This window comes from Nomascus leucogenys, chromosome 22a (assembly GCF_006542625.1).
Source record: "Nomascus leucogenys isolate Asia chromosome 22a, Asia_NLE_v1, whole genome shotgun sequence".
In the NCBI taxonomy this organism is placed as follows: Eukaryota; Metazoa; Chordata; class Mammalia; order Primates; family Hylobatidae; genus Nomascus; species Nomascus leucogenys.
The window spans coordinates 83,283,817-83,305,588 of NC_044402.1; the positions used below are offsets into that span (position 1 = coordinate 83,283,817).

A 21,772-nucleotide genomic window follows, 5' to 3' on the forward strand; every position below is an offset into this window, starting at 1 on the left:
TTAGCCTTCTTTATTCAGTTTTGCTCATACAAATATGCTCATTTATTTTTAAAAAAACATAAGGATACTAGTATTTTTGATATTATCTTAGACGATCTAAAGAAGTCTAAGTCCCTGATACAGCTATGAAATATGATACTCACTGGACCGTCACTATTTAATGCAACCTTGTTTGAGTTCAAGCTTAAGTGTGATAAAACTTTCTATCCCTGACCTTTGTTTGAAATTGAATGCTTTTGGGTCTTATCCAGAGCTGTAAGACTATAATTAACTTCATCAGATCCCCAAACTCTCATAACCTTTCATGTACCATGACTTTGGAGGACTACTATGCTTGAGTGGATATTTTTCTGTTTTGTTCTAGGAAAAAAACCCTTAGATCTGTGCTCAGGATTTATTGTCAAAAACTATGGGGAAGGAGAGAAGAAAATACAATTGTATTTGTGTTACAATTTCCTTTATAACTTTTTCAAGACTGACCCTTTCTAATCAGATCAGAGTTTAAATCATTTTAATTTTTACCAGATGCACTGTATGTCTTATATCCTGGCATTTGACCCCTGAAACCCAATTGTCCTCTTTTCCTCCATTTTAAAACACACAGGAGCAAAACACAACACATTTTAAAAGATATAAAAAATAAAATCTTATAATTTGAAGATCCAAGTCCTTAACTATGACTTTTTTACTGAGCTCTAGATCTATATTTCCAACTGCCTGTACGAGGTGTCTATGAGCAGTTCCAAAATTTTTAACAGTTCCATAATTTTTAACATCTGGTAACATCCATCACACCATGGATTTGTCTTTCTTCTATAGAACTGATAGTAGTATCCTCTGACTCCACAACTCTGGTGTATCCATGCTTCTGTAAATATGAGATGAGAAAGGGAAAGAGAACTAACATTTGTTGAGCCCTTTCAGTCACTTACATATGAATTCATTCATTCTGCAAATATTGGGCATCTGCTACATTCCAGGCTCTGTAATAGGCATGTAGGACACATGATGGGCACTACAGACAATCCAGAAGAGGATAAAGACATTGAACAAAGAAATTACACACAAAATAATTTGTCATATGTGATACATGATATGAAATTAAAACACAATGTATACGTGTAATAAGAACATATAACTTAATGACCTAAACTAGTCTGGCCTCCAATATACTGTGAGAAAATGATATTTAAAGCTTGAAACCTGAAAAGTGAGTTGTAGTTCTCTAGGCAGGAACTACATCTTTATATATAAGACAGAGAATATGGAGTCCATAAAGGAGACTGAGAAGGAGCATCCAGTGATGTGGAAGGAAATATAGGAGAGTGTGGAATTGAAAAATGGTCTTCCAACATAAAATCAGGGTAGTCCTCTGTGTCAAATGACCCTCAGAGCTAAAATGAGTTCAGAGAGAAAAGGGTCCACTAAATTCAACTGGCAACGTGATGACTGGACCCTGAGCAAAAGAGAGAATAGGACTTTGAAAGCTAGAAGACTTTATCCACTACACAAGAAGGAAAAGGAGAGAAAGGTACTGATATTGACAAATTTATAAATTGGTTGGTGGAATAATGAGGGTGTTCTTTCCAATGGCTTTTACCTTCTCACTGAAGAATGAAGTGAAGTCATCAGCTATGGGGAATGAGGGGCTATGAAAAGCAGGATGTGGGCATGTAAGTAAATAAAGTATAAAGCACCAAATAGAAAGGCAAACCTTATAGTGGGTAAGAATGCTTGGCAATCTTGATTGTCTATTTGAATTTTCTATCTTGAATTTAAAGTGAAACTAGTCACCTCAGTTGAGTAATTTTCTCAAATAACTGGAGTTGGGATTTGCCAGATAAGTATGGAAGAGGAAGAGAAAGCAAAGAAATTAAGAGTATTTTCAAGGGTATCAGTATTGCAGTAGACCATGATATCTCACATAGACAAGAAGGCCAGAGGCTTAGCAGATAGTAAGCAGTAGCTGATGGATGGGTAATCTCAACATGGTGAAAAAAAAAAAAAGGCAGCAGTGATGATACTGCAACAAATCATCTGGAATGAAAAGAGGCAGCAGGCAAAGAGTGGGATTCTTAGAGTTAATATTACAATGCTAGCACCACTGCTAGCACCACTGAAAGGCCCAGAACTGCCCATGGAAGTGAGTGGCTGGGGTAGAATAGACAAGCAGGTTAGTAAAGTGAAGAAATCAAGGCACTAGATGGATCATCTACCTTATCATCGCAGCTATCAAAACAGCAGCAGGAATGGATGCCATTGTGGAACTTGTTCAGACAGCCGTTAAACAGAAGATGGGCAATATACCACTTGGCCATTCAGGAGGTCAATTCCACTATCCTTCTAGAAACAAGGCGATGGTAAAACATCCCTAGATTCCACCCCATGGAACACATTCCGTCTTCCCAAAATTGCAAGCCATCAAATGGACACTTAATGGAAAACCGACAGGGTCTTATTGTTCCTAGGGCATTAACAAACAAACAAAACACCAGAACCCTAGAGTCCTGATGTCAATGATGAAAGGGAAAAAAATGAACAACAACAACAACAACACAACTCCTGCAGATTCAGAAATCAACTATATTAAACTAGGAACCATATAGAAGTCATCTGGGTATTATGCTCATACAAGGGTGTACTTTTACACAATTAGAAATAAAATGATGCACAGAACTCAAAGTCTCAAAAATGCCATGGTATGCCAAAGCAACCAGTCACAAGTGTGTACAGTATGCTTCCATTTACTTGAAGCTGAATAACAACACCAATCTATGGCAATGAAAATCAGAACTGTGCTTGCCTCAGGGCAGAATGGATGATAGGACACCAGACAATTTAAAGAAATGTTCTTTAGGCCGGGGTACGGTGGCTCACGCCTGTAATCCCAGCACTTTGGGAGGCCGAGGCAGGTGGATCACGAGGTCAGGAGATCGAGACCATCCTGGCTAACACAGTGAAACCCCGTCTCTACTAAAAATACAAAAAATTAGCCGGGCGTGGTGGCGGATGCCTGTAGTCCCAGCTACTTGGGAGGCTGAGGCAGGAGAATGGCATGAACCCGGGAGTTGGAGCTTGCAGTGAGCTGAGATTGTGCCACTGCACTCCAGCCTGGGTGACAGAGCCAGATTCCGTCCCTAAATAAATAAATAAATAAATGTTCTTTATATTGATCTGGATGATGGTTACATAAGTATATACATTTGTCAAAATTTAAATGCAGCATACACTTAAGATTTGTAGTATTTTACTGTAAATTATACCTTAATAAAGTCCTATTAACATAAAAAATAAGACATTTCTTTCATTTTTTTATAAAATAAAGTGTGTCTTGACTTAGTAACCACTCATTACATATGTAAAACAATATTTATTTCCTAAACCTATACACAGGACAAAGAATATCATATTAAATTTTATTTTGGATTACACCAGTATGTGGAAAATGTGATGAAGTTGACTGGTGAACCTAGGCGATATAATAAGGCTTTACAAAGTAAAAGTAACATTTGCTCAACTTAGCTGTAAAAACAAACCTCAAATATTGTAATAAAGGACTCAATTCATAGTAATTTGCACTTTGTAAAAGAAACTGCTTAAGACTGACAGAACTAACGCTATATTAATAAGAAAAGGAAATTCAGTTTATTCCTTTTTGTCTTTGGAAAATTTCAAATAAACTGCCTTTCACAAGTTTTCTGCATCCAAGAGTTATTCAGAATATCCAAAATATAGAAAGAGTCAATACAATTATGCCTGTTTTCCCTCATGACTTCTGAAGTGTTGTTTTGAGACAGACTCTAAAGAAGTCAATTAACAAAAAGAAAAGGGGGCTTCAGAGCCTTTAGAAGATCATGTGTCCACTCAATGCCAAGTATTGAAAAGAAGTGAAAGAAAAGGGAGTGCCAGTCACCTATTTGCTCTTTCACTCCATGTCATTGGCACATATTGTGCCTGATACAAGTAAGTAATACATAATAGATGGACATATTTTCAGGGTACATTGATATTTTCATACATTCAGATAATGTGTAAATATCAAGTTAGGGGAATATCCACCACATTAAACACTCTTCTTTATGCTATGAACATGTGAATTATTGTACATATTGAAATGTACAAATAGATTATTGTTAACTATAGTCTCCATACTGATCTATCAAACACTAGGTCTTCAAACACTAGCTATCAAACACTAGGTCTTCCTCCTAACTAACTGTATATTTGTCCTCATTAATCATCCTCTCTTCATTCCCTCCTTCACATTATCCTTCCCTGCCTCTGGTAACCACAAATCTACTCTCCAGCTCCATGAGATTCACTTTTTTTTTGTTTTTAGCTCCCGCATATGAATGAGAACGTGTGATATTTGTCTTTCTGGGCTTGGCTTATTTCACTTAACATAATGACCTCCAGTTCCATGTTCCTTCCAATGACAATATGTCATTGTGTATATATACCACATTTTCTTTATTCATTCATCCACTAATAAGCACATAGGTTGATTCTACATTTTGGCTATGGTGAATAGTGCTGCACTAAACACTGGAATACAGATATTCTTCAATGTATTAATTCCCTTTCTTTCGGATATATACCCAGTAATGAAATTGCTGGATCATATGGTAGTTCTATTTGTAGTTTTTTGAAGAACTCCCTATTGTTTTCCATAGTGGCTATACTAATTTACATTCCCACCAACACTGTACTAGAGTTCCCCTTTTTCCACATCCTCGCTACCATCCATTGTTCCATCTTTTTGATAAAAGCCATTCAAACTGGGGTGAGATATCTCACCGTGGTTTTGATTTGCATTTATCTAAGTCGTGATGTTGAAAATCTTTTCGTATACCTGTTGGCCATTTGTAAGTCTTCTTTTGAGAAATGTCTACTCAGATCTTTTGCCCATTTTTAGATTAGTTGTTGTTTTTTGTTTTGTTTTTGCTATTGGATTGTCTGAGTTGCTTATATATTCTGGTTAATAAGCTCTTGCCAGATAGTTTGCAAATATTTTCCCTCATTCTATGGATTGTCTCTTCACTTTGTTGATTGTTCCCTTTGATGTGCAGAAGCTTTTCGGCAGGACTAGTCATTACATTTCTAATGAATGGTGAGATCGATGGACTAAAACCAAACAAAGTTTCAGTACTAGGGACTTAGAAAAGCAATGTGTCACATACTTAAATGAGAAAGTTACAAAAGAGAAAGTTTTAATTAAACGATTACTTCAGGGCTGGGCGCGGTGGCTCACGCCTGTAATCCCAGCACCCTGGGAGGCTGAGGTGGTTGGATCACCTGAGATCAGGAGTTAGAGACCAGCCTGGCCAACATGGCGAAACCTAGTCTCTATTAAAAACACAAAAATTAGCCAGGCGTGGTGGTGGGTGCCTGTAATCACAGCTACTCGGGAGGCTAAGACAGGAGAATTGCTTGCACCCAGGACGTGGAGGTTGCAGTGAGCAGAGATCGTGGTATTGCACTCCAGCCTGAGCAACAGAGTGAGACTCCATCTCAAAAAAACAACAACAACAACAAAAAAAAACAACTTCAGTAATTAAATACATTATTTTTGAAGTACCCAAAGAGTACCCAGGTAGAAGTGTTACAGGAGGGAAACGTGGTCCTAGAGAGTAATCACAACTAGAGTCATGAAAGTGATAATTCAGCCTATGTAGCTTGATGAACTCCAACAGGATGAATCCCTATGAGGAGAGAGGAGCAGAAGCCAAGCACAGAGCCTCAGTGACTGTCTATAGCTGAGGGACAGGCGGAGAAGAACTAGGACAATTTGGGTAATAGCTCAAGGAGAGAAATGCTTAGGAAAGAGAACTGGTCAAAAGTATCAGTTGTTGCAAAGTAATGGGGAAAAAAAATCCTGTAGTTTTAAGCTACTGTATAATCACAAAAATACTATTTGTCTATCCTTTTTTTTCCAATAAGTTGTGGAAGTTGGCTCTACAGTCAGTAAACATTTGTACCGAAGAAAAAAACTGAATTCCTTCCCAAAATTGGTAGTAAGCCAAAAGGGAGGAAAGAAGTATAAGAGAAAGAAAGAGAGGGAATGGGTCTATACTACCCAAGCTAAGCATAAATCATGTCAGCAAAAGAGGGAGTGGCTGGGCAGGCCTGGCAGCTGCAGTCACCAGGAATCTCCAGTTGCTCAGTGGCCACCGGGCAGCTACCCAGAGGAGCTTCTCTGGAGCACCTTTGGAAGAGGGCCAAGAAGAGGTTAGTGAAAACTCTGGGAGAGCATCTGACTTACACTAATGTTCCCTAATTTAAGATAAACCAGAAGGGAACTCAGATCAATACAATCTGATTTTATATTAGGAAACAGGCCCCAAGAAATAATTTGGTCACACTTATATATTTAGTGTCAGAATTTACCAACTCTATCTCCACTCTGGAGTAATTTGTGTTTTTCAAATGTAAAAGTTCATAAATTGGTCACCATCACAAAGCAGAAAATTGGAAGAATTACTTTTTGGAATTATTTTAATAAAAAAAAAAACCTTTACATCGGACCACTTGAATATCTGCCTTAATTTTCTGTGTGCTGATTTGATAGATCAAGTGACTAGGTGAAATAGAACAAAAATTGTTTTCCTCCATGTTACACGCTATGGAAATAAAGAGCATCTATTCCTTATTACAATAGTGGATTTGCAACAGTAAAACATACAGTTGGATGCTGTTCAGAGTCATTATCTCAAAAAAAGAAAAAGAAAAAATTGTTAAGCTTTGAGGCAAAGAATAAATTAAGTAGAGTGAAAGAATTTCTTTTCCAAATTCCAGACAGAAACAGCTTGACACTTTGGAAAGAGGTCCTTATGTGGGTTATAGTGTTTTCATGCCTTCCTCATTTCCTGTTTTATCATGATCAACCTCAGCTGTTATATTTCTCCAAAGCATACATTTTTGAGTGTGAACAAATTATATTTTCTTTTCAGAACATGTGAATATGTTAGTGTTTTTTTCACAAACAGAATGAGCTTTGGTTTTGCCTATTTGTTTTCATCACTCTCATTATACCAGAGAACTGGAAAACATTTTTAAAAGAGGAACAGTAAACACTGACTCTGAGAACACCACATTCGTTCTAGGTAGTTTTACATGTTGAACTGTTTTTTGTATATTGTTGATAGTGTTGTTGAAGTGTTTTCTTTCTTACGCACATTGAAGTGCTATGTTACTCTAACCATAACTTTGGAACAAATTGGTAACATATACATGTCCTTGGCCAGAAATTTTGACTCACCAATTGCAGTTTTATACAAATGAGCTTTTCAGTTCGGGTTGAGAAAACATAATAGAAGGAGTGACTCTTCAAATAGCAACATTACTGGACAGCAATGATTTCCAACTGATTTTATGATATTGAAAAATATTATCAATTACATAAAGTAACAAAACAATTCTAAAATAATTTTAATTTACCTAAGTTTTTAATGGGATAAATATTTGTTGGGACACCTTTGGTAGACATTCCCTCAGATCAAACATATCACCATGATAAGATTCAGTAGAAGTCAACAGAGAAAACTGTCCCAATGTAATGAAAGTTGATATTTCAAACTCATTTACAACTTAATAAATGTTTCATTTCCACAAATAAGACACCTTATAAGGCAGGACATACTCACCAAAATCAGTGCAAAATACTAGAGGAAAGTGAAATGGAATATATGGTACTCATCACAGCTATCATATTGTAGAAACAAATGCAGCATTAGTCATAGTAACAAAAACTGAAAACGATCCAAATATCCAGGAACATTAGAATGAATAAAGTGTACCACATTCAATGATAGAATACAATATAGCAATTAAAGTGAAAAACTACTGCTATACACAGCCTAATGAAAAGCAAAGGAAGTCACATGCATACACAAAAATACATACTGTAGAATTCCATTTATATAAAGTTCAAGATCAGGCAAAATAAATCTATGGTACTAGAATTCCTGGGAGTAGTTACCTTTGAAAAGAAGGGTGGGGGTAGTGACTTGGAGGCTTCTGGAGTGCTGGTAATGTTACATATCTTGGTTGCAGAGAGTGGTTACTTTGTGAAAATGCACATTTATGATTTGTGCACTTTTCTGCATGCGTGTTATACTTTAATGGTTTATTTTATGGTAAGATGGAATAAGTAGATTCCATCTTGTTTCTCTCACTGAAAGCATATCTGAAACCTGAACAGAGTGCATGAAGCAGCAACGTAAGAACTCTAAAAGGTAATACAAGCATAACAGGAAGACTGGGGGGAGAAAATAATACCATAAAACTGATAGTGGGCTCATCATTTTTTCCCTCTGGTATCCACCAGTCTGGTGTCAACACAACCTGTATCCTAGAGGTAAGCATTTTGCAGACAGAGTACACTCCAGGAGAAGCCCTCTAGTTCTAACTCAAGAAGTGGAAAGGATCTCTAACATATCAGCCTCTTGCATTTCATTCCTCAAGGCATCCTGGGATTGTGGTCACAGCAACAGCTGCAACAAGGGAGACCCTCAGGAGCCCAAACTTTGATGAAGGAGAGAAAATTACTCTCTGATTGGAAGACTTGTAGTTCCAAAAGACTGGGGCAAATCCCCATTACTTTCTCTCTCTCTCTCTCTCTCTCTCTCTCTCTGTCCTCCCACTGCTTGGCCCCATAGGAAGGAGCAGTCACAAGAAGCAAATCACAGAGTGGGATAAAGCTCCAGCGTTCTAGCCAAAGGACCAAAACGGGTGAATTCCAAGGAACTGAAAAGTGCTAGGGAGATCAGAGAGAAAAAGGAGCCTGGGAAAGGATTTTGTAAAGTTGTTTATGAACTACTGAACTCACCCCTGGTCATGTGTGACTCTGACATAAAACAGTGTATCACAGATTTCAAAAACTGCACTGTAGGATCAAGTATTGCTCTGACCTCATACGGCTACTGAGTGGTGTACACGTGGGATAGATATGGAAGGTACTTCAAAGGCTTTGGAAATCAAACTGACATTGAAATCACAACCACAGAAGACTAGTCAGAATTTGCAGCCTAATCCTAACTAGGTTAACTGTTGCTAAAATTAAAAAAAGAAAATCAACATCTTCCATATAACTTTAAGTAAACCAGACCCAAAGCTTTATTGCAGGATATTCAAAATGTCCAGGATTCAACCCAAAATTACTCTACACATGAAGAATTAGGGGAAAAAATGTTAACTTGAGTGGGACAAGACAATTAGATGACACAGATGACTTTACGGTAGCTATCATTAAAATGCCTCACAAATTAAGGGTGAATACCCTTGAAATAAATGGAAAGATAGAAAGTCTTACCAAAGAAATACAAAATATAATGAAGAATCAAATGGAACTTTTAACTTTGAAAAATATACTAACAAATAAAAACTATCTGGATGTGCTTCAGAGAGTAGGAGATTGAACAAGACCAACAAAAGAGTAAATGAACTTGTAGCTAGGCCAACAGAAATTACCTGACCTAAACAAGAGAGAAAAAAGATTAGGAGAAAAAATTAACAGAGCCTCTGGAGCCTGTGGAACAATATCAGAAGATCTAACATTCATATCATCATGGAAGAGACTATTGTGTAAGAAGCAAGTATTTGAAGAAATAATTCCTAAGCACTTCTCAAATTTGGCTAATATTATAAATTTATAGATTCAAGAAGCTCAGTTAACCCTAAACAGGGTAAACTCAAAGGAATCAATGCCCAGACATGTAATAATTAAAATGCTAAAAACTAAAAACACAGAAAAAAAAAATCAAATGCAACCAAAGAAAACTGATGTATTACTTACCGGGAAACTATTACTTGCAAGACTGCCAATTTCCCATGAGAAACATTGAAGCCAGAAGGAAGTGGAATATTTTTTATGTGCTAAATGTACTGCAAACCTAGAATTCTGTATGCAGTGAAAATATCCTTTAGGAATGAAGGTGAAATGAGGATATTTTCAGGTAAAGGAAAAAAGAAGTTTTTGCCAGCAGAACTGCTTTAAAACAAGTACCAAAAATACTTAAGAAAGTTCTTCAGACAGAACTTCTGTCTGAAGAACAGAAGAGAAAGAATACCAGAAGGAAGCGTGGAATGTTGGAAAAGAAGGAAGAATAATAGAAATTAAAACATCTGTATAAATGCAGTAGGCTACTATTCTCCTCAAGTTGTTTAAAAGATATGTAATTGTTGAAAGAAAAAATATAAAATTATCTCATGAGGATATATATATATCTCATATACATGCGTGTGTGTGTGTGTGTGTGTGTGTTTGTGTGTGTGTGTGTGAGAGAGAGAGAGAGAGAGAGATTTAGTCCAAAAGAAAGAAGGGAATGTGAATAAAAAGGAGACGGCACAAACAGAAAATAAAACAGTAGATCTAAATATAAATATTAATAATTACATTAGCTGCAAATGGTCAAAACATACCAATCAAAAGACAAGATCAACAGTATGGATTTTTTTTAAAAGACCCAATTATATGATGTCTACAAGAAATGTATTTAAAACATAATGACTTAAGTATGTTAAAAGTAGGATAGAAAAAGATATGCCCTGCAAACACTAATCAAATGACAGCTGAAATAGTTATAGCAATATTAGAAAAAATAGAATTTAGAGCAGAGAAAATTACCAAGGATAAAAGGACACTACATAATGAAAACATCAATTCACCAATAAGACATAAAAAATATTAAACAAGTATGTACCAAACAGAGCTTCAAAATACATGAAGCAAAATTGACAGACAGAAAAAAGAAATAGAAAAATCCACAATATTTGAGACCTAATCACCCTTCTCTCAGTAATCAATAGATCTAGTAGACAGAAAATCAGCAAGAATATAAAAGAACTAAATAACAGTATTAATCAACTAAATTGAATTGACATTTAAAGGACATTCCACCCAACCGCAAAATACTTTTTTCTAAGTGTACATGGAACATTCACCAAGACAGATTATATCCTGGATCACAGAATAAACCTTAATAAATCTAAAAGAATTGAAATCACACAAAGTATATTCTTCAACAGTAGAATTAGAAAAATAGCAAAGATAATAGGAAAATCCTCAAAAAGCAGCAAATTAAACAGCATAATCCCAAATGATGCAGAAGTCAAAGGAAATATCAAGGAAAAATATAAAGTATTTTGAACTGAAGAAAAATGAAACTATCAAAATGTGTGAGATGCAACTAAAGTCATTCTTAGATGGGTATCTATAGCATTACATTATATTAGAAGAAAGGTCTCAGCCGGGCATGGTGGCTCACGTGTGTAATCCCAGCACTCTGTAAGGCCGAGGTGGGTGGATCACCTGAGATCAGGAGTTGGAGACCAGCTGGCCAACATGGTGAAACCTTGTCTCTACTAATAATATAAAAATTAGCTGGGTGTGGTGGTGCATACCTGTAATTCTAGCTAGTTGGGAGGCTGAGGCAGAAGAATTGCTTGAACCCAGGAGGTGGAGGTTGCAGTGAGCTGAGATTGCATCACGGCACTCCAGCCTGGGCAACAGAGCAAGACCCCATCTCAAAAAAAAAAAAAAAAAGGTCTCGAAACACAATATAAACTTCTACTCTAAGAAACAAAAGAAAAAGCAAAATAAACCTCTAAAGCAAGCAAGCAGAAGGAAAGAATCAATAAAATTGAAAACAGTAAAACAATAGAGAAAATGAATAAAACCAAAAGATGTTTTTTGTATCCAGAATATGTAAAGAACCCTCAGAACTCATTAAGAAAACAACCCAATTTAAAATGGGCAAAAGAATTGAACATTTTACCAAAAAGGATATATGTGGATAGCAAATAAACACATGAAAATGTATTCAGTGTCATTAGCCATCAGGGAAATGCAAATTAAAACCATGATGAGCTATTATCACATACCTATTAAAATGGCTAACAATAAAATATATTGATAATACCAAGGGCTCGCAAGGATATGGAACAACTGGAACTCTTATACGTTACTAGCACAAAATTGAACAGCCATCTTGGAAACAGTTTGGCACGTTTTTACAAAGTTAAACATATACTTACCATATAACCCAGCGATCCTATTCCTACATATTTAGCTTAGAGAAATGAAAACTTACATTCCCACAAAAACCTGTACTGGAATGTTTATAGTAGCTCTATTCACAATTACTCCAAAGTGGAGACAACCCAAATTTCCTTGAAGGAGTGAACGGGTGAACAAATGGTCATACATCCAAGTAATAAAATATTCTGTAATAAAAAGGAATGCACCATTGATATATGCAACAATTGGATAAGTCTCAAAAGCATACTGTCAGTCTGTCTATATGGACAACCCAATCTCAAATAGATAAAACTATAGTGATAAAGAAAAGATGAGTGACTGGCAGTGGATGAAGATAGGGGAAACTTGTAATTATAAAGGGATACAGCTTGAAGGAGTTTTGGGAGGTGACGGAATTGTTCTGTATCCTGATGTGGTGGTGGTTACATAAATCTATACATAATATTAAAATTCATGTGTATCAAACTATATGTCAAAATAAAAGGCCAATTTTACTACATGCTAATTTTAAAAATAAAATTAATATAAATGAGAGAATTTTAAAAAGTTTACTTGCAAAATGTAGGGCACGAGCTTCCCCAAGAATGACTTGAGTATCTAAATTACATCAATGACTAATCTGACCACAAATGAAAACCAGGAAGATAATGATATACTCACCACTGCTTGCCCCTCTACAGTTTCCGTTGCTAGAATCCATAGGAAAATCTGAAAGGAGGTGACAGAAAAAAGAACCATAACATATTTATTTCAAGAATTCCTAAAGATAAAAATCTAACTCAGTCACAAGTTTGATTTGGGTAAGAATCCAGTTGTCTGAAGGAAGTAGATTTTTATTAATGTCATGAGGTCGGCATTCTTATCATTCATGGGTTGAGTATGGATGAGACCTATTTTTTCATGTGGTTATAAGGAAATACTCTTCTGAATACTCAACTGTGCCTAAAATTTTAGAATTTAATAATTTATTTGAATTTCACAAAATTTGTAAATGATAAGCATCCTATCATAATAAAGCCTATGCAAATATTAGGCACTCATCCAACACTTATGACTTGATGACAAAAAAGAAAAAAATGCATCTTCAATAAATAGACATATCACACTGAACTGGTATATATTTAAATCCTTAGTTCCTAAATGAACACTCAGAAATCATTCTCATGTCCTTTAACTGCAGGCTAAATAGTTCTTCAACAGAAAAGAAACCTACTATTCAGGGACTATTCAAGCCAGTGCAATTAATAGATGTGACAATAATTAGAAATTGCTATTGATTCTTTTTAGGATGCCATAATCCCAGAAAATAGTAACGATAAAGGTTTTCTGTGTTCTAATTAAGAAAGCAGCCTCTAATGAATAACACTTAGTGCAGCAGCAGAACACCATGCTGAGAGATGCTGTACCTAGCAATATATCCTTATCGACACTCCAATTTAGTACTTTTATATAAGAGTTTTACATTTGTAGTAACACTTTATGCTAAACTAATTTAATGCCTCTATTTATTCTAAGAGAAAATAGTATTCGTCCTTTGTCCTTTTTGTTTATAGGTCCTATCAGGAATAAATTAAACGAGGGGTTAATACTATTTTAGGACAGTAACACCCACAATTACAATTAATGAATTACTTTCCCAGGTTTAGTAATCATCAGCAAGTATTTAAAAAGCAATATCCAGGAAAAGATAGCAGTCAGTAAACAAACAGATAAGCAGGTAACAAACGCTAATTCTAAAACATTTGGCTCAACTTGGGCATAAACTATTAATTACTAATACTTTCATTATATTCAAACATTTATTCATGATAAATGTACCCAAGTATTACAGTAACGTGCCAGTGGTTTTTCTATTTCTGAATAATCATGTGATAAACTACATACAAAAATAATGTCTTCATAAAGGAAGAAATTATGTTGGCCCACATTTGAAATGTTTATTGTTCAAAGGTAGAAATAAGAGTGAAAAATAAAACTTTGCTTGGTAAAAGGGAATCACTTCAAAATAGCTAAGCCAAGGAGAGTGTTTTACTTCTTTCATTCTTACTCAAAGGAAAATGTTTCCACACTTTTAAAAACGCTTAGAAGTCAATTGTTAGAACTGTAAGACAGAAAACAAAAATTTTCTAATAATTGATCAAAAAATTATTGTCAGAAAGTTAAACTTAGGAATTCTAACAACAAATTACCCTAAATGAAAATAGATATTATTAGTAAGTTTTATGCCCCAGGATTTCTAGTGGAGGTCACAGAGATTTCCAGAGGAGCCCTAAGGAGTTAGGAAATGTAGGGAGAGTTTTCCAGATAGAGAGTAGCATTGCAAAGGTACTGGGGTGAGATGCCTGCAAACGTGGCTGAAACGAGAGCAGTGTAAGCAGAGAGAAACAAGCTAGAGAAGTCAGAAGGGTGAGATCACGCAGGCCAGAGGCAGATACCCAAGGATTTTAAGCAAAAGATTTGCATTTCAGAAAAAATATCTATTGGAATATGGAGGGGAAATACTGGAGATAAGAGAGACCATTGTCATCCTATGACTGTAACCCAGTGAGAAATGGTGAGGTCCAAACTAAGAAAGTAGCATTAGAGAGGGAGGGAAGGGAATTTGAGTCAGAGTAGACTCAACAGCATGTGATACCTATTGAGTGAGGGGAATGAGGGAAAAAGGTAGAATCAAGACTGCTTCCCACAGCCAGGTGTGGTGGCTCACACCTGTAATCTCAGCACTGCGAGGCCAAGGCAGGCAGATCATCTGAGGTCAGGAGTTCGAGACCAGCCTGGCCAACATGGCGAAAAACCATCTCTAACAGAAATACAAAAATTAGCTGGGCGTGGTGGCATGCATCTGTAGTCCCAGCTACTCAGGAGGCTGAGGCAGGAGAATTGCTTGAACCTGGGAGGCAGAGGTTGTAGTGAGCAGAGATCGTGCCACTGCACTCCAGCCTGGGTCACAGAGCAAGACAGTCTCAAAAAAAAAAAAAAAAAAAAGACTGCCTCCCAGGCCTGGAATACTAAGGTATGGTGGTACCTTTCAACAATATAGAAAATACTAGAAAGAAACAAGTGTATGACGATGGGGAAATGATGAGTTCACGCTGGAGCATGCCGAGACCAAGAGACTAGGGACATGAGAATCTGGAATGTATAATCTCTACTATCTCAAAATTGCAGTGAAGTCAGAATCTCTTATCTCTTTGAATCCATTGTCTAGAAACCACCTTTTATTCTCTTAAGCCATAGATAAGTGTGCTTCAAAATACAATGAGAAAACCCTTGTTCCTTTAACTGCAATCTGCTAGGCAAAGAATAACAGATTCTCTAGAAAGTTAGGAATTACATTTCTTAAGGGAGGAAGTGTAGTGTAGAACAGGCTCTGCTTTGAATTCTCTTTTTCTTACTAGCTCTGCTAACTTGGACAGTCACTTAGCTTCTCTATATGCCTTGGCTTCCTTTTCTCCAAAATGGGAATAATAGTGAATGTGCAAGATGCACTCAGGACAGCACCTAGAACATAAGTGTTGGTTGCTTTTATTGTGTTGCTAATGGTTCCCGTCCTGAGGATGACACGTCCTCTCCCCAATGACATTGTTGTTAAACATTTATATTGTGCTTTACCGTTTATCAGTAACTTCATATTACTATTTCTTTTGTTCTTCACAATCCCTAATGAATGTCAATGTAAAGTGACTAGTTCACTGTACAAAATTAATGGCAAATCTAGAATTCCAACTAAGGGCCTGTAACTCTAAAACTGTGGTTTTCTCTAAATTGAGGAGATGTAGCCAATTCTTAATTATTCAAAACTATGTCTATCTGTTGGCTCTTGGTCTCCTCATTCTAGACACCAAGTAGAACTAGAAGAGCTAAATATAACCTAGTCAGTTTTGCAATTTGTAGCAACAACTATTTCAAGGTTTAGTGGGAATGAGATAAAAAGTAAATTATTAAAATAAGATTTGGAGACTACCTAAGATTACATTACTCCTGATAATGGGGGTTGCTCTAAATAAAGTTAAATACTACTAACATAACACTGAGATACTCTTCCCTAACCCATCCGAGTGCCTTTCAGTATTTTACACAATGAAGGATCCTCAGAAGCATGTTTTCCCTTTAATTCTAATCTAAAATTTCCATTTCTCCTTTCCATTTTCCTCCTCATATCACACTAAATAATTCTTCCTTCTTGGTACTTGGCCCCTCAAATATTTGTAGACCAGGGCTAAAGAAAAGACTGCCTGTTTCTCTGAGAGTGGAGAAATGATTAAATGGCAGCTCCTGCATATGAAAGTTGGCACGGCTCTGCCAGGAGAGAGAAGGCCTGCAGAAACGTGTTGAGCAAGAGCTGGGGAGAAAAGTTAACACTGCCACAGAAGCCAGCACTGACTGAGGAATGATTATAAAGCCCTTGGCACGGCAAACTGTAGGTGTTGTGGAAATAGCTGTGAAATATCATACCATAAATTTTCTGAACTGCTTGATTCCTGGGTTTCTGAGATAAATTATTTGTAATTAACTCCTCCACCAGACTCATTCTTTTTTCTGTCACTCCCAAAGGGATCTGCTCTTGAGCCTGAGGTCTAGGTCAATTTGTGTAAAATGAAATACTAACTTTATATATTTAGAAGAAATAAGATTTGTTTTTCCAGTTAGGTCCCAGGTGTAAAGATTTTTTGTTTTGTTTTTCCCCAGAGATGAACTAATAAAAGTTCTAGGCTGCATCTGCATTTACCAACATAACCATTTCAAAAACAAAATAGAAAATGTTAGTCAATTCGTTATAACAGTGATAATAGTAAAACAGCAGCAGCACTTTTTTCAGTGCTTACTGGGTCCTAAAGCAATGCTTTATATGATGTTTAATTTCTTTTCTTTTCTTTTTTTTTGAAACAGAATCTCACTCTGTCACTCAGTCTGGAGTGTAGTGGCGCCATCTCAGGTCACTGCAACCTCCGCCTCCGGAGTTCAAGTGAGTCTCTTGCCTCAGTTTCCTGGAGTAGCTGGTACTACAGGCATGCACCACCATCCCAGGCTAATTTTTGTATTTTTAGTAGAGACAGGTTTTCACCATGTTGGCCAGGCTGGTCTCCAACTCCTGACCTCAACTGATCCACCCGCCTCGGCCTCCCAAAGTGCTGAGATTACAGGAGTGAACCACTGCACCAGCTTTAATTTCATCTATATCATGCCCTTGGGATGTAGATAGTTTTGTCCTGATTTTACAGATAAGAAAACTTTGAATTACAGAGGTCATATAATTTTCCTATAACAATAGTTGATATGGGGGCAGAATCATTCAACACCTGGTGTGCCCCACTCCAAGCCTATCCTCTTTACTCACCACACAATATTAAAGATTTGACTGAATGTCATCACTAACTTGTTGAATGACTAAATTGAGCTGAGTTTTCAGATAATCAGTTGTACATGTAGTCACACTATAGCAAATATAAAATGTGTAAGATGAATAATAATGGCCAGGATGGAACCCATTCTTTTCAAAAATGTTTACCCTTAGTATTTTGAAAGCAAAAAGTAGTTTCAAGCATTTCTCCATTTCAATAAGACTGCCTTGTAAAAAGGTCCTAAGCTTGTTTGTGGAGTCATGATATACTACGAGAGAACAGATCCCCATGAATAGGTAGAATTTGAAAATCCTCTTGGCATCAAAAGAATGTGAAAGATTGTCCTATTTTATTCAGGGAGACCTCATTTTTATATCTAGTTGGACAGATACTAGTCAAAAGACACAGGGATTCTGTTTATACCCAATTGAACAAGAAAAAATCCTTGCTTTGTGAACTATCACCTCCCACCGAACCAAAGAGTATATTGGATATTGCATGGTAAATCACACTGGCCACATGTGGTAGTTCCTAAGTAATTCCAGGTGTCTGACAGTTTGACCCAGCACAGGGAATGTAATTTTCAACAAGCTGGCCCTGGAAGCCAGGAGACCCTTCAGGCTACAATCTACCCACTTCATTCCCAATTTCCACCTCCCCCCACCTTTCAGCTCCCCCTACCGTCACAGCCTCTGCTTCACACTGAAGCTTATGGAAGGGAGCAGGGACGCCATCACTAACTATGATTCCAATTACTACCTATTTTTCTAGCAAGGATGCTGTCAGTAAAGCAAATATTCTGGCATTTTAAAGAAGCTTAGAAAATCAGGTCCCATGAACTGACAAATTGTTTCCATGCATGTCCTATTTGAGTGCTTCAATGAGGCAACTGTTTCCATGTTTGTTCCACAGTGATTGGTAACTCAGGGACACTTAATGAAACTGCTTCCCATCCATATTGACTATGGCTTTTTGAGAGCCATTAACCTTGCCAAACCTCACTCACTCTAGGTCCACCTCTAAGGGAGGTTTAAGAGCAAGTTTTGTGCTTTACGGGGTGGAATGCATTTTAGCCTGAACCACTGCCACCTCATTCCTAGCCCTTGGTCTGAGAGGAGCACCTGCATTTAACTGATTCTAAGTGCCTGGCAAGCCAGAGTGGCAACAGCACTGAGCACTTCCAGACTCTGCAGTCTGTGACTTTAGTGAGCATGAAGCCTCAAGCATGCTGTTTTAGAAAGATTAATAAGGAATACATTTCTGTGATGATTTTACACAATTAGCTTTTGGTTCTTGATTAAAATCAAGAAGACAATAGGTATATTCAAAAAGTGATAAACTAAGTGAGGTCACCATTAAAAAGTTCTTGAAATTTTTGTTTATTTTTTTTCCTTCAGCTATTTTTACAATTACTTCTCCTTCTCTCACTTTGTTAAATGAGTCAACGTGCACAGAAAGTAATTTTTCCAAATCAATTTCCTGATAACTAAGAATTACTACCTGGAAATGGATTGGGGACATGCGCCTAGACCGTGCAAGTTGAAAGAGGAAGGAAAGTTGATGCCCAAGAAATAAACAGATGGAGGCAACCAAGTCAACACATCTAAGAACAGAATTGTTGAGGGGGGGGGGTGTGGTATGAAAGAGGACCACTCATGAAAAATTTGCCTTCTTTATAAAATATATGAAGGGTAAAATTTGAGGTTTGGGTTAGTTGGTAGAAGTAATACTAAGTTAGAATTAAATGGACCATAATGAAGTAGGTTTAGTTGGGGTCTTAAAGTTACAAATGTCATAATTAGACTAAACACTAGTGAGAAAACAACTTGTGATTGACTCCATTAAATTTAGAGCTGCAATAAAGTTTTATGGTAGGGAAAGATTGAAATGACTGTGGCTGGTGCACACACGGAAAAGGAGCATGAAATAAGGTATTAAAGAGAATTTTTTTTTTTGCAAAATATGAGAGTGGAATAAGGGGTGAGATTTAAAATAACATTACGTGAGTGTATGATAACATGCCTTAAATATAACTCCTTTCATCTGTATGCCACTTATAAAATGACTTGCAGGCATGTGGGCAGGTGAAAAGAGCTCAGTAATTTCAGTCTGCCAGCTCTATGGCAAGCCACAGAAGCTAATTAACAGTGCATAGCAATGTTTCACAGTTGTTTCATTCCGGAGTGGAAGAACAATTTATCTCATTGAAAGGAGGGGGAAATTTAAGGTGAAGGTAATTGCTCAAATTGGATCTTGAGCAAACACATACCCCTAACATCTGTCGGTTAGAGTAAGGTTATTGAAATTATCCTGGCATTTTTAATTAGAATAAAATGGGGCTTCAGTTTTCTGTTTCCTCCATACAATCTTAACAAGCATCTAAGACACTAAAGATACAGAAACCTGGTGACTGAGATTGCCTGAGAATCAGCAAAGAAAACCCAATGATTATAAACAAATTTTAAAAGAAAAAGAGCATCACTTTACAAAATGTGGCTACTTCCACATGTAAAGAGTTGAAGTGAAGGATTCCTGTGGAGTAGAAGTGTGATGGGTTGGAATGCATAGATTGTTTTAGAAAGATCGCCTGTTGGAACAGAGTGCCAGAGTGCATCAGTTTGGAAGGTGATAAGGTGAGGGTTTTTTTGTTTTTGTTTTTGAAAAAAGAAGAAGAAAGAAGAAGAAGGGTCTTTGATAGAGGAGCAGTTATGGGAGAGATTAAGATAAGTAATCCGAAGGGAAAAAAATTAGAGAGTAAAGGCTAGTAACAAGGACTCCAAGAAGTGAGGAGGCTGTAGGGTAAGGGAAGAGTGGGCCGTGTCAAAACTCACCAGCTCCGTCTGCAGTAACGATGGCCTCAGGAGAGATGCACACGCCCCGGTCGTACACTGGCAGCTCCTCGCAGGCCAGGCTCTCCGGCCACGAGTGGCGGTACTTGATGAGTATGGGCTCGCAGCCCTGCCGGGCCCGCTCGCACACAGACTTACAGGGCTTGATGGGCTCGTGCTGGAAGTCAATGGTGCAGATGGGCGCGTACATGGCACAGAGGAAGAAAAGCAGATCGGGGCTGCAGTGGGTGCCCAGCAGACCTTCGAACTGCTCGATGGCCAGGATGGCGTTGGCCTGAGTGCTGTGGTGCAGGTGGTTGGGCATCTTGGTCATGTTCCAGGGCAGGGACTTGCACAGGGGGATGCGGACGGGCTCACAGGCTGCAGCCCGAGCCCCGGGCACCCGGAGCAGGCAGAGAGCAGCCAGGGCAAGCAGCCCGGCCCGCAGCAGCAGCATCCCTCCCGGGCTGCCGCAGACCATGATCCCGGCAGGATGGGGCAGGGTGCAGCCGCGCAGTGGACGCCGAGAGGCCCGCTCCGCCGTCTCCGCCTCCCCCAGTGCAAGTGGACACAAGGATCTGGGAGCTTCTCCTCCCCCGGCAATCACCGCTTCCTTGGATCAAATTCCCCCAATGGGGTCCCACGAGCTTTACCGAGCTCCAGCCACCGCCCCTGCCGCCCAGGCTGCTCTTTCCCAACGTCTAAGCCTTCGGAGGCAGCAACATCTATTTATTCTTCTCCCTCTGGCAGAAGTATCAGACTTCGCAGATCAGTCAGATAAGAGGGACACGAGAGGAGGCGAGGCAGACATAAAAACAAAAGTAGAATTCAGCTGAGATAGTTGGAGCTCTGGGGAGTCACGTCCCCCAGATCACGCACACAAAAAGATGCTAAAGAAAGCATTAAATTCCCCAAAGTGAGGAGGACAGAGGGGTTGGGGGAAGGAGGAAGGAAAAGCTCCTAATGGGAGAGAAGGGTGCAGTAAGAGTTTGCAAGTCCTGTGGGCTAATAGCTGCGGAAGCCGCTGCGGCTGCGACCCTGGCTGGCAGGAGGGACGCTCGGGAGGAGCCTCGCCGGGAGGTCTGTGCCTCGGCCCGGGCGGCTCTGCACTTTCCTACCTCCGGCCCGAGAGGGAGCTCCGCCCCTGGGGCAGTCTCTGCCCTCCAGTGCCGGCTGCTCTTCCCGAGAACGGAGTGGGCGCCCGGGGAAGAGAAGGCCTGGGGGTCGCAGGCGGTGGGGCGCGAGGCCATGCGAGTGCGAGACCCCAAGACAGCGCCGAGTCGAGCCGCGCCCTCACACTAGGGAACCCGTCTTTGGCCCCAGAGACGAGCCCCTAGCCCCTTACTGAAGAGCCCACCCCAATTCCCTACGGAAAAGTCCCCCTAGTTTCCCACTTGGGAACCCACCAGAGACCTCCTTCCTGGAGGTATTTCCCTTAAGCAAACTACAGCTTTTCCTCTGCAATCACTGGCTCTGCAGAAAGTCAGACCTGGTGGGGGGAAAGGCTTAAGCAATGTTACTTTGTCCAAGTAGCGGAAAACACAGACCCCTGCGAGCAGCGGTGG

General features: G+C 38.5%; 1 protein-coding gene across 1 annotated transcript in view; it reads right to left on the reverse strand.

Moving 5' to 3' along the window:
* FRZB (frizzled related protein) overlaps positions 1-20,932 on the reverse strand; it is a 33,347-nt gene extending 12,415 nt beyond the window's left edge. Inside the window, exons 1-2 of the mRNA XM_003253816.4 lie at positions 20,211-20,932; positions 12,698-12,745 (exon numbers count right to left, since the gene is read on the reverse strand). Of these exons, the coding sequence (XP_003253864.1) occupies positions 12,698-12,745; positions 20,211-20,688 (526 nt within the window). The 5' untranslated portion in view covers positions 20,689-20,932. The remainder of the gene's footprint in view (positions 1-12,697; positions 12,746-20,210) is intronic.
* Positions 20,933-21,772: the final 840 nt, after the last annotated feature.